This window comes from Sceloporus undulatus, chromosome 1 (genome assembly GCF_019175285.1).
Source record: "Sceloporus undulatus isolate JIND9_A2432 ecotype Alabama chromosome 1, SceUnd_v1.1, whole genome shotgun sequence".
Lineage (NCBI taxonomy): Eukaryota > Metazoa > Chordata > Lepidosauria > Squamata > Phrynosomatidae > Sceloporus > Sceloporus undulatus.
In genome coordinates this window covers 334,084,780-334,108,300 of record NC_056522.1, presented here as the reverse complement: position 1 = coordinate 334,108,300, position 23,521 = coordinate 334,084,780, and the positions used below count along the sequence as shown (strand labels likewise).

General features: G+C 43.1%; 1 protein-coding gene across 3 annotated transcripts in view; it reads left to right on the top strand.

The window, feature by feature from the left end:
- Positions 1–7,396: 7,396 nt before the first annotated feature.
- Positions 7,397–23,521, top strand: part of EGLN3 (egl-9 family hypoxia inducible factor 3) — a 54,776-nt gene continuing 38,651 nt past the window's right edge. The window contains exon 1 of one of the 3 annotated variants that reach the window (XM_042445037.1): positions 7,397–8,228. In XM_042445037.1, the coding sequence (XP_042300971.1) occupies positions 7,656–8,228 (573 nt within the window). In that variant the 5' untranslated portion in view covers positions 7,397–7,655. Of the gene's footprint in view, positions 8,229–12,052; positions 12,855–23,521 lie in introns of those variants that run through there. The other 2 variants (XM_042445035.1, XM_042445038.1) reach the window with 2 other exon arrangements.

Sequence of the window (23,521 nt, the reverse complement as noted above, 5' to 3'; positions counted from 1 at the left end):
AATTTTATTTTTTAAACAAGTTAAAAATAATTTTAAAATCTTTTAAAACACCACATTTTATCAAATCTTCACTTCAACCACATGAAACTACATATATGTATATGTAAATGCCTTTAGACTGTGGGTATGATATTGTTATTTAAAGGTATAATTTTAATATTGCTAGTTGTTTATGTCACAACTGTTACCATTACCTTTCAGTAACATACAGGAATTACGATTAATGAGTAACGTTAGTACAAAAAACATAACTAAGGATTCTGCATGGTTTGGTATATGGGAGGAGGTCAGTGGAAGGGGTGACACTGTGAGTTACCACACAGGCTGACACCAACCCTTGTGATGCCACTAGATTGTATCAAACTCCTTGAAGGAAAGGCGGGCTATTAATGTAATACATAAATAAGCCATAATTTTCACCAGTCTCTCCTATGCTAACCAACTGGCTGCTTATGCTGTCAGGCTCTTACAAAAGAATGCAGGAATGTATTATGGCCTGTGATTCTAATAATCTTGTGCCATTTCAGTTTCACCTTGTGGTAAAGGGGATTTTAGAGGTTCTGCAAGAGAACCCAAGAGAATACTATCAAATTGCCACGATGACCTCTCAGCCCCCAGTCTCGAAAAGCTGAAGAAACCACAGGGTTTTTTTTTAGTATGCTGAAGGAAGTATTTATGACACAACTTTTTTTCCTCCTCAGTACTCTGTGTGTGCAGAGGAGCACGTATTTGGACGGCTGCACTGTGCCTTTAATTACTGTGATTAAACATGGTAACAGATCAATTGTTCATGCTGTGATTATGAAGCCAAGTACAGCAAAAGCATAAAGATGCATGACAGCACAGCAGACTATAGAACAGGGTGGCCCTAAGTAAAATACTGTGGCACTTTGATATGAAGAAATTTAAGAAAACTCAAACCGTTAATTACATGTAGCCATGCTTATAAATATGTTTTAATTGTTTTTAAACTGTTTTGACCATGTTTTTAGTAATATCCTATTTAATTCTCTTTTAACTTTTGTAATCAATATTTTAACTGTTTTTGTTTTTTACACTATCGTAAAACTGCCTTGGATACCATTTTGGGAAGAAGGTGGGCTATAGTGTGGTGGAATCTCCTTCTTTGGAGGTTTTTAAACAGAGGCTGGATGGCCATCTGTCAGGAGAGCATGGACTGTATGTTCCTGCATGGCAGGAGTTTGGACCGGCTGGCCCTTGTGGTCTCTTCTAACTCTATGGGCTCATTCCCATTGGAGGAATGACTCAATTTCTGAACTGGCTTGGCTGCGTGTCAGAAATTGATTCCAAAAGGTCCCTTATCTGCACTACAAACAAGATTTACCTTACTCCAGAGTAAGCATTTTTTTTTTTTTGCATGATTCTTGTTCCTATTTGTGCTCTGGGTGTCAATCATTTGATGGCAGGAATGGAGGAGGGAGGGAGGGAGGGAAAGCCCCCAAGTTGGGGATGGAGGAGGGGGAAGAAGGCCTGGAGAGAAGGGAGAAATGGGGAGCAGGGAGGGAGAGAAATGGAGGACTGGCAAAGGCAAGGCAAACGGGGGGACTTCTGGAAGCACAGGGAGGGAGAGAAACAGGGGACTTCTGGGAGTTGCAAAAGCGATCAATCGAATATGCACTCAGTTAACTTTTTTTTAAAAAAGACAAGTACAAAGGCAGCACTGAGAGGGGGGAGAAATGGTGGATCTGTCATAAACTGAGGAAGGTGGTAAACACCTCTCTACCGTTTGTCTCTTCCCTGCTGAATGCTGCGATTCCAATCTGTCGTTCCCACCTATTTAACTCACTTCAGTATCAATTCCTGTGAAAAGAACCGCCAAAACAACAACAACAACAACAACAAAACAACCCAGTATCAAGTAACCCCGAGTTATTTGTGTTTGCCCCGCCTCTTTCCTCCTGGAATCAATCCAATGAGGATCAGAAGCATGTTCAAATGGGTACGAGAGTTGTTTACCCCGATTCCTGCTTCGGAGAAAACTGCAATGGGAACAAGCACTAAGCTTCTATAAGTGCTATAAACAAACAAACAAACAAACAAATAATTAAAAAATTGGTGGGAGATACTTGGAGTTATACAAAAAGGTACATTTTCCAAACTCTATCACTATTTTGTTACCTCTTAGTGCAATATGACATTAGTCCAAGAGCCCCGATCCAGTGCAGAGAGAGGCGGTTGCAGCCTGCCCCTTAGGGGCAGTCTGTACAGCTCCTGACCTAAGGTGAAAAGCCTTTACCCCAGGATAAAATAGTCCTACTTTTCTGTGGAGTTTTTAAGAAACTCTGCAGCTGTTCAGTCAGCCCCTTCGCCATTCCTTACCTTTCTGGTGGTAGATCCAACTGAGAAGCCACCCAGTCACCCCATCTGACATAGAAACAGGGTGCCTAGGCACTTGGGTGCAGCCAGGAAGCCCATTCCCACATGATGGGGCAAGTGGGGGGCTTCTGAGTTGGATACACTGCCAGAAAGGTAAGGAGTATCATGCAGCTCCTGGGTTGGTGTGGGGATGGGTGTGTGAACACCAGCCTGTTCCCGTGCTGACCCAGAGACTAACCTGGGTGAACACTGGGGTCAAGATAGCACCACAAGTCTTACAGGACTCTTGGAAACTCAACCATGCTGATTGCTGCTACTGGAGCTGGTGGCTATTACTTGTCCCAGGCTTTATCCATAACAGAACTGATAACAATGTAAGTGTCATGACTTCATACTATAGAATCCTAGGATGTGTGATTTGGTGAAAGAATTCTCTACCAGAGAGATCTAATGCTGTAGTTCAGTGGAGTACACTATAGCAGTGTTTCACAGGTTATGTGATGTGGGGATTGGCATCCCCCCCTAATGTTCCAGGAATGGGTGACATATTTGTAGCCACTGACTACAACTATTACTTTCTTTCCAGAAAACTCCCCACAGAGTGGACACTTTTGTTTCATGGACCAGCATTGATACAGGGACCAGCATTTTGAATAGCACTGGACTACAGCACTCTAAATACCTCATGAAACTACAAGCCCTATGTTCCATGGAGTCATGACAGTTAAAGTTGTCTCAGAGTGCAATATAATTTTGCACTGTGGATATATTTTGGACACCAGCATTTAGGTTTTGTACAAAAGTATTTATGTAACACTGGTATAGATTCAACAATGGTCTTTCCACAGCAGGCACACAGCAGATGAAGATAGGTGGTTTATGTGTGCAGAGGAAGTGGTTTCCACACATGTTCTCTGCAGTAAAAAAAAAAAAAAAAAAAAATGCCTTGAACTGCAGCGAACATGTTTTGAAACCACTTCCAGACCATTTTAAAATATATTTCTGAACTTTGTCCTGAATGTCCCAGGAACAAATTTTTCTGTACCTTAATAGTAAGAGGTTGAAGGGGGAAGGCAACTGTGTGTACTTCTTATAGCTCTATCAGATTTCAGGATCAAGTTGTTACAGGAGGATGGAACAATTTGATTCCGAGAAACTGTAACACCCTCTACTATGTTACTTTGTTACATCATTACTATGTTACATCATTCAAATTTGTTTCAAAGGTTTGTTTTCAAACCATTGTTTAAAAATTAATTTTTTTTTTTTTAAAAGGCATACCATGCCTTTCACATTGAGTGTACAATATATGGCAGGTATAGTGTTTTGGTATTAATGCTTATTCTTTCATAAGTAGTTTGAAAAGTTTAAAAAGCCCTATAATTATAATCATCAAGTTTTAGTATGTGGAGTGATTTTCAACTGCATCACACCATGCATGATGCTTAGAAAGAGAAGCTTGCATCAGTACTTCACCTATGCATCACAGCAGCAGGTTTGTACTCTGTGCCATATTTCTATCCATGGGATTTAATGCTTACTTTCTAAAGCACTAGTGCACAATATAGCAGGGGGGTTGGGTTGAAGAAAAGCATATTTTAAAAGAAGCATAGATCTTAACACAATCAATTGTGATTTATAGGAAGTCTCTATTTCTCCATTTCCAAATTCAAGCACCAGAAGATGGGAGCTGCTCTTTAGGTTGCCACTATAAATCAAGAAGGACAAGCAAAACCCTTCAAAGACAAGGAAGTAGGCTTATTAAATTTCAGTTGCTCACATTCCCAACTGACACTATTTACATGCAAAGCATGATTTATTAATTGTAAATATTTCCTATTTAATGTGCTGATATTTTTCAAGTCTGGAATATACTGGTGTGAATAAGAACACTTGTACACCAGGGTCTACAAGATACATTTGTTACAGGCACAGTATTATTTTAAGCAACACTTAGCATAATAAGACTCCTGAAATGTGAGCAGGACAAACAGAGAAGATTCAGAGTATACTTGAAGAGCGATAGTTTCTGAGGAAATAGTATCTCTAAATACTTAAGTCATATGTTTGTTTCTACTGTGAATAATGTAAAGATGTATTTATATCAGGATGATCATAAACTAAGTACAGTGGAGGTAGAAAATCCCACTGCTGTACCACAAAGTTGGAGGTGTAAACATTCTGCTTTTGACTCCATTAATGAGATTATACATTGCATTATAAACATGCTCTCTAGGTCATTCATAAAAACAAAACAAAACAAATAAATACAAACAAAAAACAAAAAACCAGAAGCTGTGTATTTTGTCTTATATTAGGTGCCTATCTGACTGTTGTAAAAGAAAAAGAACTGGTAGTGTGCATGCTGTTGTTTTTTAAAGCTGGCAAGCAAGGATGAGGCCTTGATGGTTTTTTATTCTCTTTTGTTTGTTATCTGATTGGTACTTGAATGTATCTACTTGTATCTGCCTGATATTCCACACACTGGGAACATATCTACATTGAGGTATATACAACTGAGCTCAAGGCTTGTATCCAATCTACTCTACCACCCAACACAATTCATCTCTCTATGTACACACTCGAGAGATTTGTTCTTCGACTAGGATTTGTCAGAGCCTTTATTTGTTTGCAGCGGAACAAAATCACTAAAGAGAGTTGCTTTTTTGATGCTGGCATCAGTTTGAAAGCCAAGGAAGGTATAGCAATCTTTAAGGCCATACAGAGGAGACTATAAGGAAGAGAATGCCTTTGCGCAGCGGCGTCACAAGGGTTGGCATCACCCAGTGCGTGTGTACTCATGGTGTGACCTCCCCCATTGACCTCCTCCCATACCATACCACCCACAATCCTTAGTAATGTTTTTTGTTATTCGTAAATCAAATTACATATTCCAAAATGTAATAGCAATAGTTGGTACATAAACAACTAGAAAAAATATTATTTATTAAAATTATATCTTTAAATTACAGTATCTACATATACATTGTTTCATGTGGCTAAAGTGAAAATTTGGGAAGATGCTATGTTTTTTTTTCCAAGTTAAAATTTATTTATTTTTTTAAAAAAACTGGAGCTTCTCCTTCCTTTTCTCATTACCCCACTCACACCATCTCTTCAGCATTTTAAAGCCCATTTCTGCCCCAAAGGCTGATGTTTGGGGAGCAGCAATGTCACCCTGCCCTTAGAATTTGGTGTGGTCCCCATTCCCTGCACCCCCATACTGATGTCCCTGCCTTTGTGCATGGCTAGACTATATTTCATCACAAGTCAGTAGCTGCAGTCTGTTCTCATCTCCTGGCAGGCAAATGTCGGGTGGGGTGTGTGTGTGTGTGTGTGTGTGTGTGTGTGAGAGAGAGAGAGAGAGAGAGACAGTTTCCATCAAAAATTACTATTTATTTCCAGACATTGAAAACTTGTTTATATTCTTTTAAAAGTTTTTCAGAGTAATTGGGAAGGAGCAATAAGACCTGCTCAGAAGTTTGAAACCCTGCATTCAAGTATCCATCAAAGGCACTTTCTCCTTAGGTGTCAGTAGGCAAAAGGATCTTGTAGCATCCTGGAGACTAGCTGAAAGAAAGAAGTCTATGATAGCTTCATAGCTTTCATAGACTTGAGCCTACTTCCTCAGATGCATGTTTGTTGAGTCAAGAGACTAAGACGGGCAGATGGGGGTGGCTTCTGGCCACTCTGGGGGCATAGCTTTTACATGACGCTTGCCCGTGGAACCAGAAGCTGCCCTGGGGCTGCACTAAGGTCACCTTAGGCAGCCCAAATCTGGCCCCAAATATGGGGCTGCAGCGTGTGTTCACCACAGCCCTGTGGTGATCGGGCTGGGAGCATCTTCAGGCAGCTCCTTCCTGCCCACCTGCTTTGCCCCTAACTGAAAGAATGAAGCTGGTAGCATGAAATTTTGCAGACTTAAGCCTACCTATGATGTGTCTCTGCACTCTTCTCTCCAAACATGTATCTGAGGAAGTAGGCTCAAGTCTATGAAAGCTCACACTACCAGCTTTGTTATACCTCCTTTAAATTACAGTATCATAGCACAACCTAAATGTATTCACATGAACATTGTTTCATGTGGTTAAAGTGAAAATCTGGTAAAATCTGATTTTTTAAAGAAAATTGAAAAAGAGTGCCCTGTCTCTGGAGTCTACACTCCACCTATACATCTGAGGAAGTAGGCTCAAGTATAGGAAAACTCATACAGCGAGTCTGGTATTCACTGGGATTTGGTTTCAGGACTCCCCCTGTGGATTCCAAAATCTGTAGGTACTCAAGTCCTATTATATATGGTGTTGTTTTAAAATGGTGTCCCTTATATAAAATGGCTAAATCAAGCTCTGCTTTTTTGGAATATATATATATATATATATATGAATATTTTCAAGCAGTGGATGGTTGAATCTGTGGATAAAGGATCTATTGATAAGAAGAGTCAAGTGTACCAACAGCTTCTTTCTTTCATTTAGGCTGCATCCACACTGCAGAAATAATCTGGTTTGACACCACTTTAACTGCTATGGCCCAAGGCTATGAAATTCTGGGAACTGCAGTTTCCACAACAAATTACTAGCCAGGATTTGAATCCCAGCTCAGCCATGGAAACCCATGGGATGATCTTGGGCATGTCACACTCTCTCAGCCTCAGAGGATGGCAATGGCACTTGTCCCTATCTGGAAGACAGGCATAATGTGGTATAGAATAGAGGTTAAAAGTCTTAGAAGGTGATTTGGTTGAGGTTGGGAGGCCACCACCTCAATGCCCCCCATGCTCTCTGAGTCCTGGGAGGCTGGCAGGGCAACTCCCCCCCCCCCCGAACCTCCCTTGGCTTCCCAAAGAGCCTGAGCCGGAGAGGAGGGCGAGGCCCGTGTGTGTGTGCGTGTGTTGTGTGTTGTGTGTTGTTGTTGAAGCCCTGGGTCCATCCAGGCGAAGGAATGCCGAGGGAGAGCATTCCCCATCTGACTCCCCCGTCTCCTGCCCTCCTCCTGGCCCAGCCTCCCGCCCCCGGCCCCTTCTTCCCGGCACGTCCGGCAGAGAGAGAGACTGGTCTCCGTGCGCTTCGTTGTTTCCCCGCGTGTTCCCAGCCTCTGTCCCCGAGGGAAGGCTGAGGGAGGGAGGAAGGGAGGGGCTGCTCCGTGGCCCGCTCCCCTCCCCCTCCCCCTCCTCTTCTTCGCTGGAGTGGTATCCGGCGGCGTTGCGGCCGGGCTAAGATGGCATTTCCCGCCTGGAGCCGGTTGGGGAGGAGTGGCTGGGGCCATGCTCCCTCCTCCTCCTCCTGCTGGGGGCCTGAGGGGGTCTTCTTGAGGGGCCCATGGCCTCCTCTGGAGGGGAAGCAGGGGAAGGGGCCCGGCAGGGGGAGCAGCGGGGGCACTCCCTGGAAAGCATGAGGAAGGTCTTCCTGAGGCGCCCCGCCAAGGCAGGGGAAGGGGGAGAGGAAGAGGAGGAAGAGCAGCCCCCAAATAAGCCCCTGGGCCCCTCCGAGGCCGAGGTGGGCCCTTCTCCTCCTCCTCCCTCTCTCCCTTCTCCTTCCAGCCCCAAGCGGGAGCCCCGCCGGGATGCTCAGCGCCTGGTCCTCCACTACTTGGTGCCTTGCATGAAGGCCTACGGCTTGTGCATCGTGGACCGCTTCCTGGGCTCCCGCCTGGCCGAGAGGGTCTTCCAAGAAGTCCTGGCTTTGCACCGGAGCCACCAGTTCCAGGACGGAGCCTTGGCCGGACACCGACAGAGCAGCAGCAGCAAAGCCATCCGCGGGGACCAGATCGCCTGGGTGGAAGGGAGCGAGCCCGGCTGCCAGCACATCGGCCACCTGCTCAAGAGGATGGACAGGCTGGTGCTCTACGCCGAGGGCAAGCTGGGGCCCTACACCATCCGAGGCAGGCACAAGGTCAGTAGCAGCAGCAGCAGCAGCAGCCTCCGGGTCCCACGCTTTCCCGCCAAATTGCATGGTTCTCCCTACAAAGCAGTGTCCCTGAACTGTGCTCTTTAAGCGATCTGGGAGTTTGGAGTCTGGGGCTGCGTCCACACTGGAGAAATAACCAGGTTTTGCCTCGCTTTAGCTCTTTATTCGGCTCTTTGCTATGGAATTCTGGGAGTTGGAGTTTGTTGTTGGGCCCATAGCAATTCCATAGCAAAGAGCCAGGGTGAGGTGAGCCAACTTGGGTCTCGTTTTACTATCCATCGTATTTAATGGGACTTGAACATTCACGGATTTTGGTATCCACAGGGGGTTCTGGAACCAAACCCCAGCGGATACCAAGGGCCTCTGGTGCCACAACCAACTGCCATGCTCCAAATTCCATAGACTTGAGCCGGGCAGTTCAAGTGGTCTCAAACTGGATTATTTCTCCAGTGCGGAAGCAGGCTGAGCTTCTCTGCCATTCCATGCGCTCAAGGGGTCTTTCCTTGTGTCTTTCCTTGGCCCTCTTGCATGCTTTGCAGCTTGGCATGTTTTCTTCCTCATTCCTCCAGCCATCCGACTTTTCCTCCAAGCCTAATCTCTAGTTTCACTGCCTTGTCAAAAAATAAATCAAATAAATCTATTTTTCAAAATGGGAGGCTTTTGGGATCTGTTCTGGGTCACCCGGCTTTATTCTTGCGACATCAAGGTGACCAGATGGCCTCACTTCTAAGGAGGACAAGGCACCGCCACATGGAGAACCTTCAAGAAAACATGAAGGCCATGACCAAAGAAAAATTCAAAACATGTATAGAAATGTCAGTGCATGCCTCTTAGTCATGCTCTGAATGGAGGACATTTGGAAATTCCTCCTGGACAGAAGGATGAAATGGAGGCCGTGTCCTGGAAAAGGAGGACCCCTGGTCACCCTGTGCAAAGTGGACCTTCAAGAAGAGAGACTCTCGCCTGGCTCAGGACAACTCTTGGCCCTTTCACCTCTTCTTCATACACACTCTTTCCAGAGAATTGATGGTCTAAATGGTAGTTTTACTCCTAACATGTAACACACCTGTCATTTACAAGTAACACATCACGCACCTTACACCCCTGCAAACACCCTGTTTCTATGAGTAGGTGCTTACATTTGCATGAGATTGGGCCTATTTTGTTTTCCATCCAGACAGGAACATGAGCTCCAGAAACCAGTTGGTTACACTTTTTAAAAACCTGGAAGGAGGGACTTTTAAAAACAATCTGTACTTCCAGGGTAGATGACAGTGTTTGCAAAGGACTTTCCAGACGCCTTTCAAGGTGCTTTGTTTGCAGAGGGGTCAGGTGTAGAGAAAGGGGAAAGGGACTTCCAGAAAAGAAGGAAAAGGAAAAGGAAAGAGGAGAGGGTGATCAGCACTTGCCAACTCTCTCTCCCAGTGGGATTACTGAAAGACAGAGCTGCATTAATCAAGGAAACCACTATGCAAAGGGATCTTGTTGCACCCTGGAGACTAACTGAAAGAAAGTTGGTAGCATGAACTTTATCACAGCCAGTGTGGTGTAGTGGTTTGAGCTTTGGACTATGACTTTGGAGACCAGGGTTTGACTCCCTGCTTGAGCAAAAAAAGTGCACTTGGGCAAGTCACACTCTCTCAGCCTCAGAGGATGGCCATGGCAAAACCTCTCTGAAGAAACCTGCCAAGAAGACCCTATGATAGGTTCACCTTAAGGTTGCAATAAGTAAAAAATGACTTAGAAGCACACAACAACAGCAAGAGTCACCTTAGGGTTGTCACAAGTCAGACATGACTTGAAGGCACACAACAACAACTAAAGCATGACTTTTGCTAGATTTGATCCTATTTCCTCAGATGCACCTCATCCAGGGGAATTGAGGTCTAAAGCACACTGCAGAAATAATCTTGATTCAGACAGCTTTAACTGCCCTGGCTCAGTGCAAGGGAGTTCTGGGAGCTGTTGTTTTGTGAGACATTTAGCCTTCTCTGTCAGAGAGCTTTGGTGCCACAATAAACTACAATTCCCAGGATTTCCTAGTAGCACTGAGCCAGGGCAATTCAAGCGGTCTCAAAAGTGGATGATTTCTCCGGTGTGTTTTGGACCTAGGTCACCCAAAGCCCCTTGGCCCGCACTTACACACCTGATACTCCTTCTCTTCCCCACTGTTTGTTTACATGGTAGTGCAAAGAGACCTTGTGGCACCTTTGAGGCTAACTAAAGAAAGAAGTGGGCAGCATGAGCTTTTTAGATTAAGTCTACAAAAGCTCATGCTGCCTACTTCTTTCTTTAGTATGTAGAGAGATCTTGTGGCACCTTTGAGACTCACTGAAAGAAAGAAGTTGGCAGCATGAGCTTAAATGCATCTGAGGAAGTAGACTGAAGTCTAAAAAAGCTCATGCTGCCAACTTCTTTCTTCCAGTTAGTTTCAAAGGTGCCACAGGATCTCTCTATGTACTGATTCTACAGACTGACACAGCTATATCTTTGAATTCTTTCTTTCAATTACTCTCAAAGGTGCCATGAGATCTTGATACATACTGTTCTACAGACTAACACAGTTATATACAGTAGTTGGATTCTTTTATATCTTTGAATTAGTCACACTTTCGCACATCACATTGTCTCAGGGGAAAGCCATGGCAGACCCCTCCCCCATTGAAAAAATCTTGCCATTTGGTTCATTGTTATCCACCTGTGAGTTGATCTCGACCCATGGCAACCCTGTAAATGAAACATCTCCAAGACTCCCCGTCCTCCCTGTCCTGCAAATTCATATCCATGACCTCCTTAATAGGGTGCATCCATCTAGCATGTGGCCTTCCTCTCTTTCTGCTTCCATCCGCCTTTCCTGGCATTATTGTTTTTGCTAGTGAGTCGTGTCTCCTCATGATGTGTCCAAAGTACGACAGATTTCTGGTGTGATCTGCTCTAGGACCCATTTCATAGAATCATTGAATCCTAGAGTTGGAAGGGACCACAAGGGCCATCCAGTCCAACCCCATTCTGCCATGCAGGAACTCTCAGTCAAAGCATCCCCAGTGACAGATGGGCGTCCAGCCTCTGTTCAAAGACCTCCAAGGAGGGAGATGCCACCACCCTCTGAGGAAGAGTGTTGGACTTGTTGGCTGTCCATGGGATCCTCAGCACTCCTCTTCAGCACCACATCTCAGATGAATGGATTTCCCTCCTATTGTTTCTTAACTGTCCAGCTCTCACATCCATACATGGCAATAGGGGATACAGGGTCTTGTGTGAGTCTAACTCTAGTGCTCAGTTGTAGGGTGGCCAGACTTGAAAACACACGTGACTGGAGAGTAGGAGCCTACATGCCGGGGCAGGATTCCTCAATGGCGGAGGCCACGCCCCTTTTGGGGTTGTAGGCGGGGCCTTCCTTGCCTGCTCTGCTGCCTCGCCTCCTCCAGACTTGGCTGCTGCTGTCCTCTCGTCTCCTCTTCCGTGCCATGCTTCCAGCCGTGAACTTTTGAGCTTCGGGAGGGGATGGGGGGATTTAGGGTAAGGCCCCGGAGCCCCTCCCCGTCTGGTCCTGGATTGGCTGCTCTTGGACCTGGGTTGGGCTTGGGACTGGGACTGGGGGGGAGACCGATTGTCCCTGTAGCCCGGACTCCACCTCCGTCTGCCTTCTTCCCTTGTTGGAGTGGGAAGAACACATTCTGCACGTAGCAGACGTATTAATCAGAGAGAGGGGCCATCTGCTCCCTGGGCGAAGCAAGGCAGAGAGAGAGAGTTTGCCGGACTTTTGCTCTCTCAGGAATAAATAAATAAATAAACATTAAAATATATATATATATATAGAGAGAGAGAGGCGGGGCGGGGAGTGATCGTCTCAGAGCGACTGGGGAGTGTTCACACTTAGACACACACGCACACAGAGGGATCTCCCTGACTCAAAGCAAAGAGAGAGAGAGAACAAGGCTTCCTCCTCCCAGCAATTTAGGTCTGCTGAGGCTCTAGTCTTGAGAGACAGGAGAAAGAGAGGTCACTTCTCAGGAGGAGGGCCTCCCTCTTTGCCTTCCACTGGGGCAACTCGAGGAGATCCTTCTATTACTTTTAGACAAACTTTTGGGGACTCTTCTGAGTCTTGGGAATCCAGGGATCGGAGGCATGGCCCGCTGCGGGGCTGCCTCTTGGCTTTTCTAAGGACTCCTGGCCACCCGCGTAAACTTTGGGGCCATTGCTCCCTCGGGGAGGAGGGGGCCAAAACAGGAGAGCTGAAGCCCCCGCCCCACCATGCCTTTGGGGCACGTCCTGCGAGTGGACCTGGAGAAGATCGCCCTGGGCTACATCGTCCCTTGCTTGCACGACCTGGGCTTCTGCTACCTGGACCACTTCTTGGGGGAGCTGGTCGGGGACTGCGTCCTGGAGCGGGTCAAGCAGATGCACTTCGAGGGCCAGCTGCAGGAGGGCCAGCTGGCCGGGCAGCGCCAGGGCATCGCCAAGCGGCACCTGAGGGGCGACCAGATCAAGTGGATCGCCGGCAACGAGGAGGGCTGCGAGGCTATCAGCTTCCTCTTGTCCCTCATAGACAGGCTGGTGATGTACTGTGGGAGCAGGCTGGGCAAGTACTATGTCAAGGAAAGGTCCAAGGTAAGGAGAAGAAGGAGAAGAAGTCTTCCACCTACCTGCCGCCGGGATTCATCTTTCCATGGCTGCATCCACACTGGAGAAATAACCCGCTTTGGCACCTCTTTAACTCATGCCAAACCGGGTTATTTCCGCAGTGCAGGAGTCATTATAGCTGTCCTTCTTTCTCTTTCCTCTCCACTTCTAAACTTACTTTCCTCTCCCCCTTCTAAAGTTACTTCTAAAGTTCTAAACAGTCACTTCTCAAGAAGTTCTATCTCAGACCATAGGAGTTCAGAAAGTTTTTTCCTCTAGCTCGGTTCTTTTCACAAAGTCACTTTTCTTCACATTCTTGACATTGCATTGTGGCACTGCTAAGGGATGGCCATTATAATTACTACACCTTCCTCTCTCTCTGGCCCTTTTCTCCTCTCTTCAAAAGTTACAGTTCTTAACCAGGTTTTTGTGAATGAAGTTCCATTGCAGTTCATAGGGGTAATTCCAAGTAAAAGTTCTTAGCTTTCCCTTTTAAGCGCAGGGTTTGCACATGAATGGAGTTTACAATGCACACTGAAGCAGGTAATTGATGCAGCCAGACTGAAGCTGACTCCTATAGAAGTAACAATCCAGGATGCTATTTGTGTTTTTTTTTGGGGGGGGGTTGGTACTTTTTAAAAAAAGTAACTTTTGTTCACCTTGTTCCCGTTGCAATTTGGCACTGCAAGTGAATGGCCAGGAGTCATTATAACCACCCCTTCCTCTCTCTTTCCCTTTTCTCCCCTCTAAAGTTTACAGTTCTAACCAGGTTCTTGTAATAGGTTTTCCTAGCTTGGTTCTTTTTCACAAAGTCACTTTTCTTAACATTGTTCTTGTAATAAGTTCCCTTTCAGTCACCAAGGAGTACACTGTACTTTCAGGTCAAAATCTTTAGGGATTTTAGAAACTTTCATTTCGCAGCACAGCAAATGTGTATGAATGAAATGTGTTTATAATGCAGACTGAGGCAAGTAGTTGATTCACTGAAACTATACCAGTTTTTTTCAAGCTGTATCTTGGAAGTAAAAAATCCAGGCTGCTATTTTTTTTTTAGTTTGGTTCTTTCAAACCTTTTGTTCACATTGGTAACACTGCAGTATGGCATGGCTAATGAACCAATAGACTGAGTTCCTACCATTGCTTTTGGGAAACGCGGCATTATTTTGAACGGCGTCAAAAGTTTGCAAAAGTCCACAGTGTAATTAGATTAACAAGTTACTTTCCTGTCACTTTCCACTAAGCTCAAGCTTGGATCGTTCACGGTACTCATATACTGAGTGCTTGTCAGGCTTCTGAGCAGCTTAGCTTGTCTTTAGAGAGGTAATAAAGTTAATCCCTAATTTAGGCACATATGTACAAGCAGAGGATGCCGCACAGCTGAGTAAATAAAACAGAATCCACAGCAATTAATAAATTCATTTTGTGCTAAAAAGCGACAGACGTTTGGGTGCAAACCTCAGTTCCATCTGGTGTTTGAAGCTTGTGTTCCTGGAGGTTTGTGCACTGGTGGAACTGCTGCTCCACCTCAAACTTCTGTTTTCCATCTGCTCTACAACCTTGCTTCCTTCCAAGTAAGAACCTTAGAGCTGAATGGGGCTTCCTCCATAGTAAGTGTGTTAGGGATTGCATCTGTAGAAGTCTCAAGATATTTAAAATGGATAACACAATTCCTGATTGATTGAGCATGGGAGAAAACTCTAATAGCAGTTACAACTGGCCCTTCATATCCACGGATTTTTTTTATTCATGGAGTCAACCATCCAGAGTTTGAAATATTTCAAACAATCATAAATTCCAAAAATCAAAACTTGATTTTGTTGTTTCACATAAGGGCCATCATTTTACTGTACTATTGTATTTAATGGGACTTGGAGCATCTATGGATTTTGGAATCCACAGGGGTCCTGGGACCAAATCCCAGCATATACTGTACCAAGGGCCCATGTATATTGGTATTCTTCTCCCTCTGTTACAGACTCTGTTGACATTAGCTAAAGTAGGCTTGTGATCTCAACACCTTTGCCAGTCAGGAGGCAGAGAGGTAAATAATTTAAGACAATTAGCTGCTCAAATGAAGAAAGGCAAACCATGTCAGGTGGACATATTAGGGCTGCATGTACACGGCAGAAGTAATGTGGTTTGACACTGCTTTATATGCTATGGATCAATGCTGTGGAATTCTGGGACCTGTCATTTTGTGGGGGAACGTAGGGCATGTAACCTTACACACAGAAGGTCTTTAAACTGAGAAAATAAAATGTGTAGTTTCGTGAAATATTTAGCTTTCTCTCTCAGAGAGCTTTGGTGCCACAACAAACTACATATCCCAGGATTCCTTATGAATGGAGCCATGACAGTTAAATTGGTGTCAAACTGCATAAATTCTGCAATGTGGCAGCAGCCTAGAAACTGGCTTGTTGATCCTATGTTGTTTATTATTTTGGGAACACACATGTTAACCAATGAACAACAGCAACAGAAAAGTTACTGGAACTCTCCCTTCGGTAATAATTAAGCTTACAAAACAGCATCAGCAACCCATAACTCTTCTCTCTCTCTCTCTCTCTCTCTCTATATATATATATATATATATCTTTGGCAAGGAAGAGTTGCAACAAAATGTTGCAGCATGGTATGTTCCTATTCAGAGTTCTAGCTAGTCATTCTTCTTTTCAGGACAGTCCATTCTGTATCCTCCAGCACCACAGTACTCCATTCCTTCCCCATAATAGTCAAACAGTTTACTATGACCACTGATCATGTTATCTCCTGTTCCTCATTGGTGCATTTAGGCACTCCTGTCCTGGTTTAAGAATTTTCATCTAAATATATAGGGAGAGAGGACTTCCCTATAGTGAAGTTCCAGTGCACTAGTCTTCCTTTTTCTGCTACCTAGACATGTTTATGCACATTTATTCATAGGTATATTCAGGCAAATATATTCTTCTGTAAATTGATAACAGTTTATATATGTTATATATGTGATTTTCTGCTGTCTGTGCTGTATGATCCTAAGCAACTTTCCTTGAAAGTCCCATTGAGTTCAAAGGGATTTATTCCCTAAGAAGTTTACTTATTAGACTTTGAATAAATCCCTTTCACTTCAATGGGATTTTGAAGGATCATACAAGTCACTGTATAGCAGCCTTACAAATAAGTATATAAATTGTTATAAATTAATAGAAGAATATATTTGGTTATGTACAAGAATTTGGGCTAGCAACCTGCCTAAAATTATCCCAGAAAGGTGAAAAAGTAGCTGACTGATCTGTAGTCTTCTCACTCACTCTCTCTGAATTCAAGTCATCTGTCGACTTATGGTGACCCACATGAATTTCATAGGGTTTTCTTAGACAAGGAATACTCTTGCCAGTTCCTTGCTCTGAAATATAGCCTACAGCAACTAGTATTCATTGGCAATCTCCCATCATAGTACTAACCAGGACTGACCCTGGTTAGCTTTCAAGATCAGATGGGACCTTTAGACCTGCACAAACTGTGTTCAAATGTATTTGATTCTGATTGTTTGCAGTGACACATCCATCTGTTCCAACTAGTTGTTGGTGATCAGATGTTTCCATGCAATTTAATTGTCATGAAATGTGCTGTGCATTACATTTCCCCCTAGGTTATTGTACCTAAATGGGTGGAGCATGTGAACAAATGGTGATAATAAATAATACAAATGGAATTGCACAAGGCAGTTCAGCTCTTCGGTTTCCATTTGTGTCTTCTTCTAACCCGTTTCAGTGTTAAGTGTGACAGTTATAATATATTGGGTCTTTCCCCTTGTTATGCTGCTGTACCAGCATTTTCACTAACTATGGTATGGTCAAGCCATCATCCTCAAGCCTACTTTTAGGAATAATTGAAAACTGGTTTGAATCCAGCCATGGCTATTGACATTTTCACCACAAGAGTGGATAAAACAGTACATTATACTTAACCCTAAATTCCTATGGGAGATGATCTTGCATAGGAAGGGAAAGGAAAGGAGCTCCCTGTCTTCAAATTACATTTAGGAGATGGCATGTATTAATTCTTTACCAGACCTCAGTGTTGTAGCTTGTTAAAATAAGGCTGCAAAAAATGAAAGAATGCGACTTTAACACTGAATCAACTACATTGAGATTGGAACTCAACGGCTTTTAATGCATGACATTAGAAAAATGCATTTGAGCCTTTCTTATTATTATTGTATCATGTATGAATGCTGTTTATGGGAAGTGAATATGAAAGAGAAATCCAATGGATGCTGCAGCCAAGATTGGTTTATATTCTTCTTAGAAGCTAATGTAAGGATCAGGTTAGGAAGATGACCTAAGATTGGTGCCTTGGGCCACAATCATATACTCTCTTATTTGGCAGCAAGTCTTATTTTATTAATTGATTGATTTAACTTATGTCACCCCTGTTTTCCAGTTGGCATTTACATTGACCTCAGTAAAACTTACTTCTGAGTAGACATGTCTAGGATTGCAGTTATAAATCCAGTCTGAATGTTTTCATAAAGACTGAACTAGGAACCAAACTTTATAGTAAGGTAAGAGCTATTGCAAGAATTCAACAAAACTAAGATGGTACAATGGCTTTCAAAGTTATAGATAGAAAATAAATGACTCCAAACATTATACTGCAAAACTATACTACACTGTTGTTCAATATTGTAATAAAGATGTACAATATGTAAAGTAAGAGGAATTGCTGTAAGCAAATTATAGAGATCTGACACAGAATTTAAAACAGCTTTTCTCACTGCAATACAGTGGAATATTGTAACCACAGCTTTGCATCAGCTAACCAGTACTTAGTAGGGTTTATACTACTGATATTACAGTAGTCATTATACTACTGACATTAAAGTTGGTTGGTTCCCCACCCCTCATTTTTATAAAAGCAATTTGTCATTGTCAGTTCCAATGAAAGCCATTGGATTAGTTTGAACAATAGCCCAAACCATGGTCTGGAGAATCAAGCTTGCACTTCACTCTTATCCTTCTTTTTGTTTTGATTTCTTTATTTTCATTTAAAAGAGCTTTATATAGTATATACCCAACTATAACTCAACCTCATGTATAAGTCGAGGCCAGGTTTGGGGGCCAAAATTATGGATTTTGCCATGCCCCATGGATAAGTTGAGGGTAAAACTTGGAGGATCCTTCAGTGACTCTCATTCAGATTTTTTGCTTCAGTGCTCAGTTTTCGTTTCAGCCTTCAGACAGCGGGGTGAGTGGGCAGGAGAGGGACTCTTAAGCAAACAGCAGTATCAACTAATCACCCAGGACTCTTTCTGCTTGGCTCAAGAGAGAAAGAAACTGCAGTCTGAAAGAGCTGCTATCTCATTACCATAGTGACCCGTAAATAAGTCGACCTGGGATTTTGGGGTCTATTTTTGGGCATAAATTTTTAGACTTATAGTTGAGTATATATGATAAATATTTTCACTATAAATCTTTAAAGCATAGTAAGTGAGAGAATATATGGTAGAGTCCTCTCATGTAACTAGAACTATTTTGGATATGAGCATATTGGATAGCTCTGTTGGTTGCAAGGTTTCCAACATCACATTTTCTGTAAATGGAAAGCAGTTCCATTAAAATAAATAAGTGCGGTGATCATACAAAAAGAAAGTAGGTAGCCTTCTTCCCCAGTACATTACTTTTACACATGAAGATTTATTGGGATGCTTTCAAACATACTGAATACCTCATTCAAAATGCCCTGCTAAACATGGTAAAACAGCTTTTGCACCGAATAAGCACTACAACATAATTGTTGCATCATTCATTTACCTAGACCTCGGTGACAGTGCTGGTGGATGTTGAATGGATGTAATGTAGTTACTTCTGGTCAGACATATGTTGCTATGTATTTGAAACTGGCATATAAGTGCTCACGTAGCATTAAAGCAGAGGTGATAATCATGCAACCCGCCATATGCTGTTGCATTGAAAGCCCTAGTCAGCATAACCCATGCTGGGGAATACTAGGGATTCCAGTTCAACAACATGTGAAGGTCTGCTTGAATCTCAGAATTAAAGCCTGCTTACCTGCTTTTCCCAAAAGATCCTATAATACTTTATGTAATACTGTAGTCTATTTTACTTCAACACTTGTGTTGAAATAATTGAATGGACCAAAGCTTGGAAAAGGTTTTGGACCACACCTGTGACCACAATGGTTGGTTGAGGGTTTGGGGGAGCTCTTGACCAAAAAAGCTTTTCTAAGGACTTTTTCACACGGGGACCTATGTACTTCTATCCCGAAAATGATTAAAATTTTGGCATCCCGGAAAAGCAAGCAAATTAGCGAATGCTTATCACACATCAATCACAACAATGAGTGAAAAGCACATTACTTAGACAAGAAAGTGGGTAGAAAGCAAATTTGGGTTTCAGACAGACGAAGACAAATCCCGTTGATAGCTTGGAAATAACTTTTTTGCGCATGCTCCAAACTGTCATTTTCATACGTGCCTACACACATATTCCAGAGAGAGAAGGGAAACTGGGGAGGAAAATCATCTTTGCCCCAGAAGCTGTTTCAGAGGCTGAGGTTTCCCTTTGCAAACTCCCTTAAAACCACACACACACAACGAGAGAGAAAGAGGAGGTGGCTGGTCCATAAACCTGCCTGATTTCAGCGAGTGCTGAAACTCTCAGGTGCCCTCCTTTTCCAGGACATATCCTCCATTTCTCCCTTCTGTACAGGAAGAATTCCAAAATGTCCTCTCTCTTGCGCTCCCACCAGCTGTTCCCTGCTGCGGGAAAAGGAGACTAGCTACGCGAGGGAAAGAGATGTGTGTGGTGTGTGTGTGTCCCTTTAAGAACAAGGCTGCTTCCCTCTCTTCAGCACAGCAAAGGAACCATGGGAAATCTGGGAACGGGGAATTCGGCACATGGTTTTCAGACTTCTGTAATTACGTGAAGAAAGCGAATTCGTGAATGAACTGGTAATCAAAACACGGTATTTTTGTGAAAATGTTTATTCCCTGATTAACTTCACTTTCTGTTTGGATTCTAACTGGTTTGTGCATGGCAGCGCCTGAAAAGCAATTGTGAAATTGTCCCTAATGCCCTGGATGACCCTGAATTGTGACCAGTTTAACCTTCCAATTTTCCCTGTGTGAAAAGGTCCAAAGTTCTTCTGCATGCCTATGTGCATGTGCATGCTGAGGAGACATACACAGGATTGAGCTGCACGTTAAGCCTTGGTCAAGCATTCACAACTGTTCAGAGAGGACAAGTATAGTACTGCAGCCCTTCTCAATCAATCACATGTGTGGAGGTGCAGCTTTCTGCAGTGGAGTACTTCACCTATCCACAAAGGCTTTCCACACAGTTTAATACTGTGATTTTCCAGGGTTCAAAATCTCTCTTTCATTTCATATGTTCATTTTGCACAGAGCCTATATGCCAGAATAGGGACACAGTGGTAGCTGAATTTATCTTAACCATGGACACAAGTTGCTGCTTTTATTAAATGTTCAATGAGATTAAATATAAATGAAAAATTAACACTTATTCCCACTCTGGGTCTGATACCTAAGCAGCAGTGTGAGTGAAATTTATTACTGGGCTGATGAGGAGTCCCGCCTTTGGACCAATGATTGTTTATTATAGGTTACAAAGGCTTTTGATGATACTTGCAAAGCCGCATGCCTTGCAATTAGTTTACAATGGAAGGTCTGATGAAAACTGCCATCCTGGAGAAATATGCATAATTTGTCTTTCTTTTTTTCTAATCAAATGCACATGTTCTGGCATAATGGTTCGGTTCAAATCTGTTCTCCTGGCTGACATCCAGGATGCCCAGTTTTCATCAGCTCGGGTCCATAGCCACTGGAACAACAGACAAGTCATTTTATGATATCAGATGGAGGAATCCAGTTTTGGCAGAGATCCTGGAGCAGTTGCCATGGCTCTGTGTCAGAACTGATGTTAATATCTGTGTTTGTCAGGCAAGATTAGTTAGCCTCATTGATTATATGCAGGAATGAAGTTTTTTTTGTACAGTTTTTTAGCAAAATCAGCGGAGACATTAAAACGATATACAATTTAAAACACTTTTATTTTCCTAACTGTTATTCTATGAAATGGTATTCCCAGTATTCATGCTTTCTGAAAACATTTCTTAGAGCAAGTAGAGTTTAGTTTATTTAAGGTGATGCAGAAATTAGAATGTTGGGTTTTGATGTTAGAGGCCTTTGCTCAAATTCTTCAACTGCCACATTGTTAGTGTATATGGATATATCACACATCAATATAACTTGTTGTTCAGTGTATGCTACAGAGACATGTACATTATAAAAACAGTAGGTTTCTGCCTCAAGAATGCTAAAGCATTGTTTGTTGGAGAGGCAAAGGTAATAGGAAGAAGGAAAAGGATGGACAGACACAGGTATGGGTAACAGGAAAATGCGGGCAAGTTTAGTCTAGTTTAGTTTCTGTGGGTAGCCAAAAAAGTGTGCCCTCAGGGGAAAAACATCTTCCCCAGATTGGGACCACAGCAACTACACACCACAGCCCCATCCTGGGAAGGGCGCAATAGCTGCAGTGCAGTAGCTTTAAAGTACTTCTTTGGCACTGTGTTGTGTAAACGCAGTGGCAGAGGAGCGCTGTGATGCTTCACACCATGTGGAGTGGTGCGTGGCATCACACTGCCATGGGGGTGGAGTTGGGGCATGAGTCATATGAATGCCACATCCTGATTCTGCCTCCAGGGCCGGCCTTAATGGCTGGTCTGCACAGCCCCAAAGTGAGGAAGACACTTTATCTACACTGCAAATTTAATGCAGTTTAAAACCATTTTAATTGTCATGACTCAATGCTGTGGAATTCTGGGATTTGTAATTTTTTTAGTGTTAGCTTTCTCTGGTGTCACAACAAACTGCAAATCCCAGGGCTCCATAGCACTGAGCCATGGAAGTTACAGTGGTATAAAACTGCACTAATTCTTCAGTGTGGCAGCAGTCAAAGAAGAGAGAGGTGCCTTGTTAATGTCCTGGCAAGGAATTCTAGATAGAAGACTGAGTCTTAAGCCTCTACCTTTCAGCATGACCTATTTCACAGGGTTGTTTGGAAGGTACAAGAGATTATATTTCAGGAGTGAGGAATGTGAGTCCTCAGATACTGGATGTCAGTGTTCCACTGTTGACTACATTGTCAAGATCTGAAGGGTGCTGAAATCCAACAGTATCTGTAGGACCACAAGTTGAACATTCCTGTTTTAATAATTTAGGAATCTGTAGAGTGACATTTGCTATAGAAATTATTGATTGATATGTGTATGTACACACACAAACATGTATGTGTGTGTCGCTTGATAGAAAGTGTTGTTCCAGGAACACTAATGACACCCATAGTGAAATAAAATACTGATGCACACCTGGGAATCTAGTGTACTCTCCAGGCAGCTCTTTATCTATAGAATGTTTTTGGAGGAGAACTGGTTTTCTGATTGCAACAATGAAGGGATAGCCTTGTTGCTATTTGCTGTCAGACTGACAATGCTATGAATTAGAGACCTCCAAGAGCCCTGGTCATCAATTGCCCTCCTCAAGTTCTGGAAACTCAGAGCTATGACTTTCTTGATTGACTCCATCCACCTGTAGTGTGGTCTCCCTCTGCCTTTCACTTTAGCAAGTATTATCATCTTCTCTGGAGAGTCTTGTCAGTTCATTAAGTGTCCAAAGTACAATAGCTCCAGTTTAGTCATCTAGTGAGAATTCAGGCTTAACTGGCTCTAGGCTTCAGTGTTTTGTCTTTTTAATCTATGACTATAGAACTCTCCTGTAGCACCACATTTCAAATGAACTGATTTTCTTCTTGTCATTCCTTCATAGCTGCTCTTTCAAACCACATTGACCATAAGACAAATTCCAAAGTCCCTATTGTAGAAATACAATGAGCAAAAAGGAACAAAAAAGTCCTCAAGTGGAGAATCTTATTTTATTAATCTATTTTCATCGCCTTTCTTGTTTACAGCAGGTTCAGGGCCATTAGAGGTGTGGCCTAATCAGGGACATAGCCAAGGGGGGGGGTTTCTTGGGGTCCAGACCCCCCTTCCATTAGAAAAATGAATGGTGTGTAATGCTGTGCCGCCGCACCCAAGCCCCATTATAATGGTGGCACTTAGTCTGGACCCCCCCCTTCCCAAAATCCTAGCTATATCCCTGGCCTGATGGGTCTGTTTTGATACATCGTAGACTTTTCTTCTCATACCCTCAAAAGACAACACGACAACTCTCAGACTCTAATGTCATCACTTCTTCCACCACCCCCTTTCCTCTTTACATGCTTTAAACAATCTTTTCTTGATGAAGAAAGTTTGGTTTTGAAAGGTATGAATAATTCTGATACTGTTAGAACCAAAACATAGGCTGCCTATAGGGTTGCCATAAGTGAGGACCTCCAAACCGGGACAAATGTAGGACAAATGCAGGACAACATTTTCAAATGTAGGACACATTTTATAGAAATGGAGGACACTCAAAAAATTGAGGCTTTTTTTTGAAATGTTAATATAAATGCATGTTTCTTAGGCATGATCAAAATGGAGGACATTTTGACATTATTCATAGACAGATCACGGAAATGTACTTCCCTTTCTGGCCACCCCCCTCTCCCCATTCCAAACAGCACATTTGAGCATTG